Genomic DNA, 15,731 nt, shown 5'->3' on the forward strand with positions numbered 1-15,731 from the left:
AACATTCGTACTGCGTTCCAGATATTCGTCCCCGTTCTTTTGGCTGGCTCGAAAGTTTTTGACATGTCAAAAACTGTCGAGGTGCATTCGAAGTGTAGAAATATCGAATGGCATTCCAAGTGGATTCTAACTATTCTAACTGCAGTCTGACCGCATTCTGTGGCATTCCAACATTATTCGAAACGTTCTTATCTCATTCGATGGAGAACCGAAACGGCAAGCCACTTCAATTCCTGCCCGAATGTGGCCAAAAGAACATCTCGAATGCAGTAAGAATTTCTAGAATACACTACGAATTCCGAGGAATAGAAAATAATTTTCATTCTGACGGCATTCTGGCTCATTCCTTCTCGTGTGAAGGGGATATCAAGTCCATTTGGAATTCCCACTCGGAATGGCCCCGAACACTGCACAAAAACAAGAATTTCTGGCAATTACTGGTTTCTTATACTACCGTGGACCTTGACATGTCCGGGTCGTATAAAGGAATTTCGAGCCACGGTGCGTCCGGTGCCGAAAATCCCCAATCATTGCCGGACATGGCCATGTCCGGCAGTTCGCGGTACCCGCACACTGCGTGCCTTGAGAAGTGGTTGAGCGAAGGGGTAGTGTGTATTCAAGTGATAATTGCTATCAATGTTTTTTAAAAGAAAATGGTACGGAAAACAGTATAAAAGTATCCCTGGAATAGAAAAAGCGAAAAACTTTTATCTCTGTATCTTGTTTTTTGCATTAACAAAGCTTATGATCCTGATAAAATATTAACGTGTTTATATTCAACTTACGGTACCGCAGAGTGACTTTAGAAATGTCAAAGTTTGCCCATGTAGCATGAATTATAAGATATAACAGTGCAACAAAATGTTTGACAGTTGAACATGTCTATTTCGTAACATTCTGTTCGGTTTGCTTATTTACTGGTCGTGCGGGAAAAGGCGCGTTACTGGTTCTAAACACGCACGTTCCAATTCTGTTAATAATGTCCGATACGGCAGTAGCAACTTACAGCAAATTTGAAAGTTTGTTAAACATTTGGGATTGAGATACCCATGGATTAAAATCTACAATCTACAGTACATTAGAAACAAGGCACGCCCTCCCTCCAATACACATGTAATGCTTTGTTCTGAAAACATGGCGTCGGTACGCGACACGCCTGTCTTACTGGCTACAAAAATCCCGCCATCCCCCAAAAAAGGAAAAATGCATACACAATAAAACATATATTGAAACTAAATGTAAGGGTATGGTTGTCTAGCTATCCGGCCAGACACAGGGTGGTTATTCTATTTGATGGAAGGATTTCTGCAAACACAAAGACAAACAATTTCTACCAAAGCCTATGGAGCTTCTGTGATAGGTTTATTTATGGTATATAACGATACACGACAAGCTCATGTTAGTGAACTAGAAAATAAGGTTACATACAATTAGTATATAACAAAGGTTTTCAAGATACACAAATGAGATTAAAAGGAGCCTAAGGCTGGGTCCCCTTGGTTTATATATAACAGAAAACACAGCGCGTAGGGTAGATAATTGAATGTGTTCTTTGTTAGGAGATACAAGAACGTACTACATGTATATATGGATGCATTGTACGACAAGCAAATGTCTTTTTTTTCTGGCAGGGAAGTTAATAACTATGCACGTCGGGGCCCTTAGCCTGATTCGTAATGTTTTTATGTTTTGTGATAAATCTAGTTGGACCAAGGAGGTTATAGTTCAATATTGTAGTAGGATAGAGTAAAAACATTACGTTTATTATCCAAGTGATGTCTGAAACCGTAAACAATTACAGCTGCATTTTGCCACCTAGTACCGTGTGGGTATTGTTTGACTGCCTGTATTGTTTGACAGTCTGTGAATTGCGACCATGTGACAAAAAGCTAAATTCAGCTACAATAGACTTCCCGACTTTGTTTGTCTACATGCAAATACGCATAAAACGCCGCCAATTGTATTCCACATAGCAGTTGGGTAGACCAATCAGCACACGTGTTGCGATTTTCAAATCTTTCAATCCCATCTTTCAGTTGGCATTCGGAGATGGCCTTGTTTCTGTAAGGTAGTGCTTTCACCAAGCTCCTATCCCGATAGCAAAATATTTGTATGCGCGCCAGACGGCCCCATGGCCCGTGAACAACGAGAGCTTGGAAATACTGTACGTCAAGACCGGACACTATCTTGCTGTGGAATTGCATTCAACTACCAACGCCATGGGACCTAGTTCTGTTTAAAAGGGTAACAACCGGTGCACCTAAGAGCCCAGCTGTTGTTTTGTGTGGTTTGAGTTTCAGCAAGAAAGGTCTTTGTCTCTACGTCGAACGCGAGAAGGGCTAGCTGCTGCCGTTTCACGATGGACTGAATACTACCGACCGTTATGCGAACTTTACAAGCCGGGTTCCTGACTAGCATCGGTTTGTGTAGAAGACCGTCTGGACAACAGAATTTGTGAGAGCAGGAATGCAGAAATCGAGAGATCTACAGGAGTTTATGTCAACAAATTGGAAACGACTATACAGTTGGGCGACTGCTTATGAAAATAGTGAAGACGCGGATGCTAGCTATAGTGACCTATGAAAGCAGACCGACAAATATTTGAAAGCGAAAAGAGCGACGGAGCCCACCAGGAGCAGTCCAAAATAGTTTTAAAAAATGAAAAAAAAGTTAATTCACATTTTGAAAGAATAAAGGAAACTTATACAAGCTACATGGGAAGGGGATGGGAGGGTAAATCCTGGGTCGGCAGGGGTGATAAAACGACACTGTTTTTAATAACAAAGGGTGTAATGAACGCGCTTTAGTCGACGTAGATAATTAGGTGATAATTGCCCGGTAATTTATGCAAAGAGTATCCGTGCGGCTCGACCAACGTGTCGGGTGTCCGGGTATATAGAGAAGTATTACGGCTAAATGCACGGTCAAGAACGGGTCATAGACACGTACCGGACACGAAATGGTTCGTTTCCGTGCATCCTCGGGTGTGCCAGTTGCCCGGACAGGCGTCATGTCCGGTGCGATACGTACCGTGAATGTCAAACCATTTCGAGTGTCTGGGTGCATGAACAGGAGTTTCTACCCCGTATATTCAACTTTTCATGCAGTGGAATGTGTTACGAATTTTGCAAATACTTCATTCCGACTGGTTCGGCTTGATTCCTGCTAATTCGATTTCCGTGTGAAGGCCCTATTACTAATGGGCCATCCATCTGATCTCGTGCCAGGTCTTCCGCGCTGCCTTCATCTCCCCAGGTTCTACAGTCCTTCTTCAGGTCCCTCGAGGCCTGCCTCTGTTACGTTTACCTTAGCGTAGTCCATTTGGGTTTCTGTGGGCGACATATTGGTGTCTGTATTGATTCATGCCATAGAATTATGTTCCATTTTCCATCTCGTGTCAGTGCAGTGTTTCATCTCAATGTTAGGGATGCATGTAAGCCTGGTAACTTCCTTGATAGAGAGTCTGCTCCCATTCAGAATTCTCCAGAATTCCCCTGGACATCCCTGAGGCACTGTCCGATCGATCTTCTTGTTTGATCTCCACCATTAGTTCTTTCACAATTCTCTTTGATAACTCATAACCTTTCCGTTATAATCAATTTTCTGCAAATATCTGGGAGCACCTTAAATTGGTGTAGTTTACATGAATAAAACGATTGTGAGTTGAATAAATTTGCTTGCTTTATTATTGATTTTGCAGTCAAATTAACAATAATGTAGAAAAAATAAACAATAGTTCCATGTAGTTGTCAATCTAATCTTTGGTGTACAACATGAAAAGAACAATTCACAAATATTGTATAATTTTAAAGTGAAGACCTAAAAGGTGTACGTCTTATTCATAAATAAAACGCAATGAGTCCTCAGTAACTGGCAAGAAATGCTTTGTCCATGACAAATGTGCAAGTTCTTTAAAACATCCCATTTATAATTACTACATGTAAGAGCTACTACATTTTACACAAGTCATACAATCCAACATGCCTGTGCCCAATATGGTCTCAAATAGCCAGAACACTTGATATCTATCGACAAGGATGGTACTAGCTATATCATTATATATGCTTCTTTACTTTACTTAAATCTCATACTCCTAAATCTCAATCACTTCACACATTACACCAGCGGTGCAGGCACCAACCAATTGTCAGTTGAGACCAGATTGCCCAAAATCAAAGGCACCTAACAGCAGCTGGTTATATTGCACAGAATAGCCTGCCAAATCTCAATAGCCCTTTATATATTTTGAACAAAGTTTTAATGTGTAAATTTCTCAAGTTCCAACTTTCCCTCTGTTTTCATGATGTCCTCTTGGTAAAGTTTTCCTTTCAAAAAGTCCATTTGTATGGCCTAATACCAAATGCCAAATATGGGTGCCTTCCCACACCATTTGGTGAATACATAAAATAGGGGTAGTGCCCATCTCCATTTCAATAGCCCTTGGGCCACACATGCTAGTACAACAGTAGCTAGTCTTAGACATGGCCTGGCAGAGGCATTTACCAAATGCAAGACTGGGCAGAATCATTTTCATCTTAGCACATGTCTTAAAGTCTTAGCTTTGTGTCGCAGCTGCTTAATGTGACACGAAGCTAAGACCCAGAAGTCCCTCTGAGATGACGTCCGCCAGTGGAAGGAGTTTGAAGGGTGGGTGTTCGGCGATCTGGCGCGCGTGCGGGACCGTGTCTGTAATCCAGAAGTTTTCGAAGACGACGTCTGATTGGGTGAAAAGTTTCCAGGAGTCGTGAGGAAACACAGGGTGGGTCACGTACGCGCTGACCTTCTCTGCTCCCTGGGCCAACAGCACCTGGAACATGGTGAAAAAAATGAAATTGTTTGAAATAACACATTATAAGGGGAAAGGGACAAAATTGTGTCTGTTTAGTTTAACAGCATGTTGGTAATGCTAGTTCACATTTATCCGAAGAGTAACCTATACCCATTCTTTTTAAAAATGGAGTATATGGGGATATGAAGTCGACAGATGGTGTATTCTAACTGCAATATTTTCAAATTATAAAATATTGCTGTTTGAAACCACTAACTATTGACTTGATATCATTTTTAGAAATAAAAGACATAGGTTACTCTTTGGATAAATATGAACTCGCGTTTAATAAAGTAGTCCAGCTAACAGACTTTGTCCGAACAACTGATAGGCTTATATTAGTAAACTTCAGTCAACGGAGTTATCAATAGAACATTGATTGGTACATAACTTTGGATTTTAGGCAATAGACAGGTGCATGTCCATCTGACCTTGGCACACTCCTTCAGCGTTCCTCCGGTCATGACAAGGTCATCCACAATGACAACATGGCGGCCTGTTGGGTCACCTGTGGAATAAAACATCATTTTAGACATGATATTTCTCGAACCAAACTTTACAATGAAGTGGTTACTGTTTCTAGTTTGTTAATCTTATTCAGTGAATTTGTGATGATGTAGTATTAAAGGTCAAGGGTAAGTAAGGTGAAGGTCAGAGGTTATAAGATTACATTAAAAGTAAACAAGTTATGACAATATCATCTTGCGAATATAAACATGCATTAAGATCAATGCTGATTTAGTTTCATAATATATTCATTTTCTCAAAAAATTATTATTATTGATAAGACTTAAGACTGACAATTTTTTTGTCACAATCTGTTACATTTAGTAATTTCTTTTTTTGGGGTCAAATACTAGTAATCAACTCTGATGCATGAATTTATGCTGACCATCATCATTCTACTATTCAGGCATTACAGTTCATCTCTTCACTATTACATAACGGACAATATCCATTTAATATCTAGTTGATTGGTCAAATACTATTAAACTGTACAAGAGTTAGGTCATGCATTACCTCTTACAAAGCAACAAAGCATATAAAGTTATATTAGCTTATTTACTAATCAATACACGACAAGTTAATTGCTAAAATGGTTAACCTTTACTTGATGCATTGATAAATAACAAGTTAATAGATGGATTGATGCATTGTTATGCATTAGTGGATGAATGGATGAATATTGAGCTACATGAAGGATTGGCTGATTATCATAATATTAATAAACTGATTGATAACATGTTAAGCCAAACGTACCTTCCTTGATGGTGACCTTCCGCTTACCTTCCTTGACCGTCACTAGTCGTTGGTCGTCCTCCCGGACTTTGGTGCAGATGACCAGCGGAAACTTATCCTCGAACATCAGATGGAACCGCTTCCACGCGCCCTCGTCTGGGAACGCCACCGCAATTCTGGACTTGTCTGGAAGCTGTAGGAGTTCTCGTTGAATCAGGGGGATCGCACTCTCTAGTCTGAAAATGTAAGTTAAAAATTGGCAATTCTAAGGGTACTCACTCACTCACTACTACTGGAAGGGGAAATTCTACCTTTTACACCATGAAGTCTTATTGAAATAATCTCCAACCTTTGCAGTCCACAGTTTTTACCTTCACAAATGACCTTGTCAGAAGTACATTGTAATTTACCTGCAAAACGCACAGTCTCCATAGCAGGCTCTCGGGGCCTTTTTTCTGTCTCTTTATTATTAATTGTCTCATAATACACTTTTGCTGGCCATTTCGTTTCGTACCAGAGAGCCTGCACTGTTTGGCTATTATTCTACTATTCTACAACACAAGTGTTGTTGTCAGGGCACCATGCCATCATGGTAACAGTAAACAGTCGGACCTTGGGATGATGTTGTCTGAGAAGTAGAACCTGAGCGGCAGGGAGTGGATGTCGTAGATCACCACCTTGGTCGGTCCTCTCGCTGTGAGGGGGATCGCTGATAGCAACGTCGCTAACGTCTGGAGAGAAAGCAGAGAGTCTATTTATTTATCAATATTCTATATATAGACAATGGAGCGTATGGCAAAACAGGTGTCAGAAGATGCCTTTTCAAAGCCGCCAAGAGTCGGACCACATCAGTTAACCTTGCTCCTGTCGAGGGTGCATCCACGCTTCAAATTTGTGTTGGTTTCGGTAGAATTCAGCAAGGTCAGGGTTCACACTGTTTGATAACTTGAAATTTGAAGACTTGATTAAATTCTGTGTTAGACTTACATGTAGAGAGCTATTAGATAAAAGAAATATAATGTTACAATAATGAGGGTCTGCATGGGAGTCCTGACAGCACATTACACTCAAATAAGAAGAACCTCCTATGTATTAGGCTAAAATGAAAGAAGGCAACTATGCAAAATTTGGTCGCCTAGCTACGAATTATGTGAATAAGACAGCTTTTCCTACAAATTACGGGAAATTCAACAGAAAAGAGCATGCAGACCCTCAATAACATTTCAGGTGTAAAACCCTAACTTTAATAGGTTACAGACATGTCTTCTGGATGGATTACAAAGAATAAAATAAAAGCATAAAAAGAAGTTGGCAAGCACCAAAGCAGTATCCTAGCAACAGGGTTATGACCTTTGCGGTGGCGATCTGCCCTTCGGTGTCGACACGTTCCATGGTTCCGGTGGGGAAGTACGGCAGGATCACAGTAAAGGAGCGCGCCAGATACCTGTGGTGGTGGGGAATACAAGATACAAACTCACTGTAAGGGTGTAACACGTCAAGCATCGATCTAGATATGGTTAAAGATATGGCACATATGTAGAGACAATACAAAGATCACACACATGCACCAGGGTTTAACAAGTTTTCTAGAATTCACTTGTCTTATGTATGGCACGATCACTGTGAAGGAGCGCGCCAGATATCTGCCATGGCGGGAAATACAGGGTACAGATTCACTGCACGGGTGTAACATGACATGCATAGCTTTAGATACTGTTAAGAATAGGGCACATATTTGACATACATGACTAGAGACAATAAAACATACACACACATGCACATTCTGGGATAGTGTACAGACACTTATGTCATACCTGGGCAGTGATAACGTTCGATACAGGTTTTCCAGACTAGGTGATAAATTTCTGTATGACACAGGCCGGCTTCTTACTAGTTGTTGTATCACACAGGCTTTCTTCGATTTAATAGAACACACTCCATGCACAGCAAACAGAGTTTTTCCTTCTTTTTTTTTTTTATGAATTGTTTAAGTACTTGGGATAACATTTAGTTCCTTACTTGGGGACAGCGTACAGCACAGACAGTTGTTCAAAGATGACATCAGGGGAGTGAAAACTTGCCAGGAACACAACTGGGGAAATACAAACAACATGCAGACATTGTAAATTACAAACAAAAAGTTACACTCGGATAGTGAGTGAGTGAGTGAGTGGTATGTTAACAGTTCACCTAGCCTGGATACCGTGCCCACGTAGTAGACCCTGGCTTGAATCTTCTTGTTTTCTAGCCATGGATAGCAAATGATTGAGCCCACAAATACTATGTTAGTATGGTACCCTGACTAATAGTTATACACTATATTGCAACTCACCATCTCTACTGACACATTCCTTCACATTGTCGATGAACAGGTTGGGGAATCCGTCAGGAAATTTTCCCCATCTGATCGTCCTCTTGACTTGTACTGACTGGACCTGGGTTTGTCTCTGAAATAAGGGATAGGTAGGTTAGTACGACGGGTCATCTTAAAGGAAACGTTTGGAAAGATTTTTACTCACTACGTTGCGTTCAATGGTAAGCATACCTCAAAATCTATCAGTGGCAAGGCAGTATCCAAAGAGCCAACCAGTAATTTGATCCAAGAGGCCCATTGGATAACAGGTTGCATGGCCCTTTTGATAGTGACGTGCCAGTGATAGATCTTCTTGGAGAATAGCTGTATGATACTCTCTCACACTCACACATCTGGTTTATTGTCTGTTAATCCCTGGCCATTCAAGTTAACTTCACTGTGTCAAACCTCTGCATGTAAAGAACATAAAACACTTTAATATTGAAAGGGTGTTGTGAGTTTGACCCAGTCTGCTTGGCTAAATGCCAGCGAAGCCACATTGCACAGCTACTAGTTCCTTCAAAACGCATCTTCTTCACTTCAGTTAGGAATGACAACAGAAGAAAGAGAAGACCAAATACTAGTATGTAGAGTATATGTAGCTGGCCATAGCTGACAAAAAAACAAAGGGAGGGGGGCACAAAATATTGTCCTTGAAGATTCTTGGTTATTTGTGGAAGGGGGGCGTCGAACGTGTAGGAATGTTGCAAAAAAGAATGGCACGGATGACATTATGTTAACTACAAAAGATGGGAAGCCACAGTCAAGACATTACTATACTGATCTTCGATCATCTCCCCTGAGAATAATGGTGCAGTCCAAATGGATCAATGACTTCCGGGTTTGGAAGCTCAAAAAAGCAGTGAGATTGTGAGATCAAACAGAAGAATATTACACACCGCAAGCAGTCTTAAACATGCCTAATGTGCGCTTTGACACCTATAGACTTTTTTTACAACACGACCACTTACCTGGGAAACTTAATCATGACCTTATTCTGGAAAGAAACAAATAAATAACAACAACAACAGTCTTCCACTCACTTCCGTCCCAGTTTGGACCAGTTGCCGACACTTCTCAGCCACGGCGTCCGCCAACGCTTCCATGGACGGGTGGGCGAACAGCAAGACGTCATCTTTCACCTGCGCCATCTCCAAGAAACTCTCCAAGACGACCCCGCCCACCTGGCTAAGACGGAGAAGAATCCTGGAAACGAGAGTGAAACTTCCTGGGAACGAGAAGAAAAACTCTGGGAACGAGACTACAGCGCAAGGCAGGCTGGGTAAAATACAGCTCGCGCATGCGTAGTACGAAAGTTGTGCCCAGAGGTGGAATAAAATTTTTTTGATTGTAAAATAGTTCAGGTGAGAAGACGTCGATAAGGGGGTGTTTTAGTCGTATTTGTACCTTGACAAACGCTTCTATAGATCCGACTTGTTCTGCGGGTTCTGTCGGAAGGATTTTCCACTGAAACAGAAGGACAGAAGCGAGAGAAACTGGCCCCACACCCCTGAGTGGCGGTGATGTCAGGATGGGACGTTACGATGTAGACGGCTGACTTCCTTACCAAGAATCGTTATTTTCTGAGACATAAAAACTCGACAGTTTCTCCCCAACATGTCAGAAGAACTCCAGACCCGCCAGACGGACACAGTTGACGGACCGACTGTGCCGGACATCGTCCCGCTTACGGAATACGATCCATTTAGGGTGAGTCAAAACACACCACATTTTTTTCATCTTAAAAAATACCTGTCAAAAATTATTTCGTTCCAGTGTTTGCCTCAGTGAATTTGTAGGTTATCTTTGAACGCTACACAAGATGTGGATGTGAAAAGGTTTGGGTTGGGCTTCTGTTTCTTTAGTTAGACAAACAAGATCGCATTCCGAGTCGTTGCTGTCATCAAATAAAAATATTTGTCGACATAATCATTTGGAACCAAGCATACCGATACCTTGTTGTTGTTGACATATTTACACTAGAATAACGGTCATAAAGATAACGGGTTAGTGCCCATGTGCGATTTAATTTGTGTAAGAAAGTAACTGTCAGGTCTGCTTAAGATACTAGCATGAAGAAATTTTGTTCAATAAGAAAATGGTCCAAATTGAAAGAGGCAGTTGAAATCGAATTATTTTTTAGGATTGATTCCTGTCTCCAAGCAGATGTTACACGTTGATATTATTAGTTGTTTTTGGAATGAAGGCAGCTAGAAATGATTGATATATTTCTGATGTAAGAAAAAATTATAAAAATGTTCATGAGTTTATCTTTGCTAGATTGTAATCTTTGCATTTTGGTTGGATTTTCATATATTTTAAGTAACTGCTTGCATGTGTTTTGGTCCAGTAATGTGCCATGAGTGAGTGAGTGCATCGTATTGATGTACATGTTGTATGTAGGGCCTGATCGTGAATGATGTCACAGTCATAGTCAACAGTGACCTCAAGTCAAGGGATGTAAATGATATGGCCTCAGTAGACAGATGGCAATGTATAGACAGGGTTATTGATATTTACCAGAGTCAATGACACCCCAGAAGTGGCCAAGTGTTCCTGTAATATCTCTGGATCTGGATAAGTACTGGACAACACCCCTCTTGTTGGGGTAAAACGTCCAGGAACTGGTGCTGTGCAGTTACTTATTGCTGGCTCCTCAGGTGTTCAGTGACCTTCTCCCTGGACTTGGCAGATTCTGATATTGTGGACACAGTGTGTGGTAGTAGATTTCAATCTTGGACTGTTCATGACAAATACGTGTGTCTGTAGCAATCCTTGTTAAAGGTGATAGCTATAGGTTTGTTCAGGTTCAGGTGAATGTGGCAAAATAAGCTGGTGAATTCAAATGAATATGCAGAGGTGGTTGGTTGATAATAATAATATTTGTACAAAGGTTTTACTTTATGCTTATTTATATCAGGTTTCCATGTGTACAGTATTGTGTCAGTTCATTTAATTTTAAATTCTGTTTATATTATCATGATTATGTGGTAGTTACTGTATTTATTTGTTTATTTTCCACATACCTACTACATTGATGACGTAAGAATTGCCCAGTCCAGTTGCCATGTTTGTTTTATAGCACCGTAACCATGCAACTGGGAGCGTGCAAAGGACCAATTTAGGGGCAATTTAGCAATTAGGTGAAGAACAGGCCCCTAACAATACCTGATTCGGCTGTTTCACAATTGAGTGTACCCATTTATTTTTCCACATGTTACCAGTTGATAAGAAAGTCTACATAAGATATTACTGTTTTTGACTGTTATGTTCCAAAAGCTGGTGTAACAAGGAACACAACAAAAAAAGAAACAGAGAAATCCATCAATATTTGGTGAAACTATCGTGAAAAACGTTACCTAAAAATGTCCCATTTTTACTGTTACCAGGGGTCATTCAGTTTTTTCACATTCTGAACATTGCAACTGGCTTTAAAAACATGACTGCTACCTTAAAATTCTTTATTTTGTACATGCAGTCATATGTTAACCTGAGATTTATTACAATTTTTTGAAGATATTCCAACTTTTTTTTGCCAGCAGGGTTATTTTGCATTTTCACCCACATGTTACCAATTTTAATGTAATATTTACTTATAGATTACAAAGTATGTAGCATTATTTTAATGTACTGTAATAAGTGTTAATTTGACATGTAAAGTTTTGATATGATGTATGTTACAGAACAAAAGTAGAATGAGATCATTCCTGCTTTCATCTGACTCACAGCGAAGGATCAAAGTATCGGCTTTAATTTTCCGAAAAATTCTGTCCCGTCCGTACCCCCCCTCAATTTCTATACTAGGCTAATGTTATAAGCTTTTAATTGTGATGGTTTACAAGTCTCTTTGACTAGATACCAAACCACTATATAAACCGTATCTGTGATAAAGACCTTGGCTGATACAGCACCGTATAACTTCAAATGTCCCGTCCGTACCCCTGTCCCGTCCGTACCCCCCACCTGTCCCGTCCGTACCCCCACTTTTAGTTTTAAGCAAAATACTGGGGAAAATGACACCCCAATTGCTAAAATAACACATTATAAATACTAAATAGATACAAACAATTGATCTCCTCTCTAAAAATAGTACTTTTTAATGAATTTGCCAGCATTTTCTTTGTCATTTTTTTATTAATGCCCATAAACTGCCTGGGACTGGTATGAGATGAAATCTGATATTCCCCTAAAGTTGCCATCCCATTTGTCCAGTTCATGTGCTCTCCTCTAGCCCAGCTCACTCTCCCAGATCATCATCATGATGGTGATGATCCATTCTCCTCACCTCCCAGTACAGGTAGTGTACATGAAAAGGACAGAACATGCACTACCTGAGACACCAAGAAGAAAGGCAAAGGTTCTGGAGAGACCTGTCAAGTCTCCTACTCAAAATAAAACACTTGAGAAGAAAGAAAGGGGTTCTTGCTGTGACAAAAGAGAGCAGAAGAAATCTGCAAATAGGTCCAGAAATTGCAGATTCCCTGACAGAACAAATGCATCCCATCAAGTTCACCGGTTGAGCATGGCCATCAAAGAAAATATGCTCTAAATTGCATTCTCAGATCATTCTAGATCAGATCAGATCTAATAATAATGTCTATCTCATTTTTTTCTTAGTTTAAACAATATTGCAGTATTTGTAGATGCTTTATTTAACTTGTTTTTAGCGAACAAGTGCGTTCCAAAAGGTGTGGACAAGTCCCTGCAGTATCAGTCTGTTGTCTGGTGTCCCGTCCGTACCCCCACGTATTATCATATTCATGCAATTATCAAGTCTCTTGATTTGTTGCCCAAGTATGAATGCTAGAATCTTATGTAGGGGTATATAAATGATGAATTTCTAGCAAAGTTTAGCTACTCTCACCTCTCAAATAGAAGTACCCCCTGGAATAAAAGTACCCCCCGGACAAATCTTCAAAATCTAATAAAAGTACCCCCTGGAATAAAAGTACCCCCCGGAAAAATACCAAATTGACATGTAAACTGTGCCCATGCTTCAGTCCAAGAGAAGATGATAAGCAGGTAGGCTCTTTCTATTTATTTATGCCTCAGTTCCATATCAGTTAATTGTATAAATAATAAACAGAATAATTCCTATGTTATTGCACATATTTTCTTTATCTGAGTGTCACACCATCAACAAAGATTAAAATAAACGTAAAAAAATGAATGAAAATAAAAATTGAAGAAATAAAAAAAGAAGTTTATTTTATAATCATTGTTACAAAATAACATTTTGAAGAAACATTCCAACTTAGAATACCTTATTTACCACTTTTTTCAATGTTGCAGAAACCAAGGAGGTCATAGACACTGCCCCCTATCGAGGAATAACGGTACTGCAGAAAATATATAATTCTCTCGCGCATTACCGCGAGATTCAGCGTGAGTTGATGAATCCAACATGGCGGATGTTTTCGAGCCGATTGAACGCTGTGCTTTGTTTTGGAAGGATTTTTTCGTTGCTGGAACATTAAAACAAGTTGACTACGGGTGAAAAATAGTGGAAAAATATTGGTAACTTTTTAATTTGTTTGGTTGGTGGTTAATTTCTGTGTTTTGACAAAGAATTTGCGGAAGTTAGTGACTGTGTGTGTGACATGTGACCTCGATGTTTTCGTCTTTGTTCAGCGCAAATTTCAAGATTTTTGGAAGGTTAAAGATGGTCTAAAACGAAAAGGATATATTTTTACGAGTCCAGTACCGAATTACTTGTGTTCCGGTATTTTTGGACCTGAACCGGAACGTTTTTGCAAGTCCAGAACCGGTCCTGCGTACCGGTACGCATCCCTAGTTATGTTTGGGTCATAGCGCTAGCGGCAGGGAAATCCGCGCTGCCTCGTCCGAAAATAGCGAATTTGAAGCAAAAATACCGCGGAAATATGGGCAGAAAATACCAAACTTTCAATATTTTTGGGGTCCCTCGTTAGTAAAGAAAGTCCCAATTTGAAAAAAAAATAAACGTACCGTCTAAAATAAGGACGTACCGGGTGGATTTTGAGGCGGAAAAAAATAAACGTACCGGTACGTTTATTTGAGAGGTGAGAGTATCAGAGTGCTTGAACTTAAAAAAATTGTATTTGACCTTTCCTTCCACATGAAATGACAGCAAGGTGTTATCATCGCCTTACAATAAATGATCAGAAAATGACACAACAAGGTGCTACTACAAATAAAAGTTAGTTTTCTGGTCTTGTGGATACTAGTGATGGAAGATAACATGGAATAGTGTTTAACTTTAGTTCTTCATGTGGGTATACTGTATGTACCTTTACATACAGTCTTACAGTTGTCCCGTCCGTACCCCCTCAGTGCCCTATTAACGAAAGACCTATATTATAGTCACCGAGAGGTGTTGTGCAGAGATCTTTTAGAATATTAAGCCAAAAGTATGTACCTTTGAACTACCAATATCAATTTTGATATATATTAAAGTTGATTTTTCAACCTCAGTGACCCCTCTTTGGTACACTCAATTGTGAAACAGCCGATTGTGCGTGCAGAAATTACAGAGTGTAGTAGTACTGTAGACGGTTGGATAGTAGACCCCTTGAGCAGCCTTCTTAGCACTGTAATAATAGTACAGTACTACTGGGTAGATGCATTCTTGTGTAGATAATCACTATTAGTTATATATAGTTGCATGCATAATTTATATTACACACATCATGATATCGGTTACTGTAAAGCTACACATTGCTAGAATATTTCGTGAAAGTTTGTGTTTATTTTCTTTTTCTGCACAAAGTCAACAGGGCTCAAGTTTGAAACATTCTTTTTATCTTTTTTGCAAGATGTAGTGCCTGAAAATATAATGCCACACCCAAGAAATGTCTTCTTTTTTTTTTACATTGAAAAATTGCAACACTTGAATGTAAGTTTGTCTGTGACCGTATAGACCTTATATCCGTGCACAAAGTAAAGCGCTTACCAACAAGCTTTCGATCAGTTGCAAAATTGCAAGTTGCTCTTGATAACTTGATTTACTGTGTACGTTCGTTTGACCTCAGGATCATGGACATGTATGTCATGTATTAATGATAGTAATTTTCTTCCTGCTTCGTGTTTATGATATTTACTCATTTCAACATTATTTCCCAAATATGGAAGTCAAGACAAAAACTTGGTGTTGCTTTACCCAAATGCAGATAGTGTACCCATATAAATAATATCATAATATCATATTCCCAGTTAAGTCAGTTATGATAGATATGTGTAATGTACAGAATTCAATATCAGCTAGCAAGGAATGATCAATACAATACACCGTACACTAATGCACATCTGTTGCTGGAACACAGCTGGGACTGC

The 15,731-nt window shown here is 39.7% G+C and overlaps 1 protein-coding gene across 1 annotated transcript; it reads right to left on the reverse strand.

Moving 5' to 3' along the window:
- Positions 1-3,656: 3,656 nt before the first annotated feature.
- LOC118404198 (ribose-phosphate pyrophosphokinase 4-like) lies at positions 3,657-10,186 on the reverse strand. Its single transcript, XM_035803223.1, has 8 exons — positions 9,464-10,186; positions 8,400-8,514; positions 8,087-8,159; positions 7,418-7,511; positions 6,680-6,798; positions 6,089-6,303; positions 5,260-5,336; positions 3,657-4,807 (listed from the first exon to the last, which is right to left on the reverse strand). Exons 1-8 carry the CDS (start codon positions 9,569-9,571, stop codon positions 4,577-4,579), a joined length of 1,032 nt encoding a protein of 343 aa, XP_035659116.1. The 5' UTR covers positions 9,572-10,186; the 3' UTR covers positions 3,657-4,576.
- Positions 10,187-15,731: the final 5,545 nt, after the last annotated feature.

The sequence above is a fragment of the Branchiostoma floridae genome, chromosome 17, assembly GCF_000003815.2.
Source record: "Branchiostoma floridae strain S238N-H82 chromosome 17, Bfl_VNyyK, whole genome shotgun sequence".
NCBI classification, from domain to species: Eukaryota; Metazoa; Chordata; class Leptocardii; order Amphioxiformes; family Branchiostomatidae; genus Branchiostoma; species Branchiostoma floridae.

What these genes read in the sequence shown, in the direction of transcription:
- LOC118404198 (XM_035803223.1), bottom strand. Translation starts at nt 9,571, where the DNA reads ATGGCGCAGGTGAAAGATGACGTCTTGCTGTTCGCCCACCCGTCCATG. An exon ending in GGAATGTGTCAGTAGAGATG is followed by an intron (nt 8,160 to 8,399) that starts GTGAGTTGCAAT and finishes GTATTTCCCCAG; the next exon opens with TTGTGTTCCTGGCAAGTTTT. An exon ending in GTGCTGTACGCTGTCCCCAA is followed by an intron (nt 7,512 to 8,086) that starts GTAAGGAACTAA and finishes CCACCACCACAG; the next exon opens with GTATCTGGCGCGCTCCTTTA.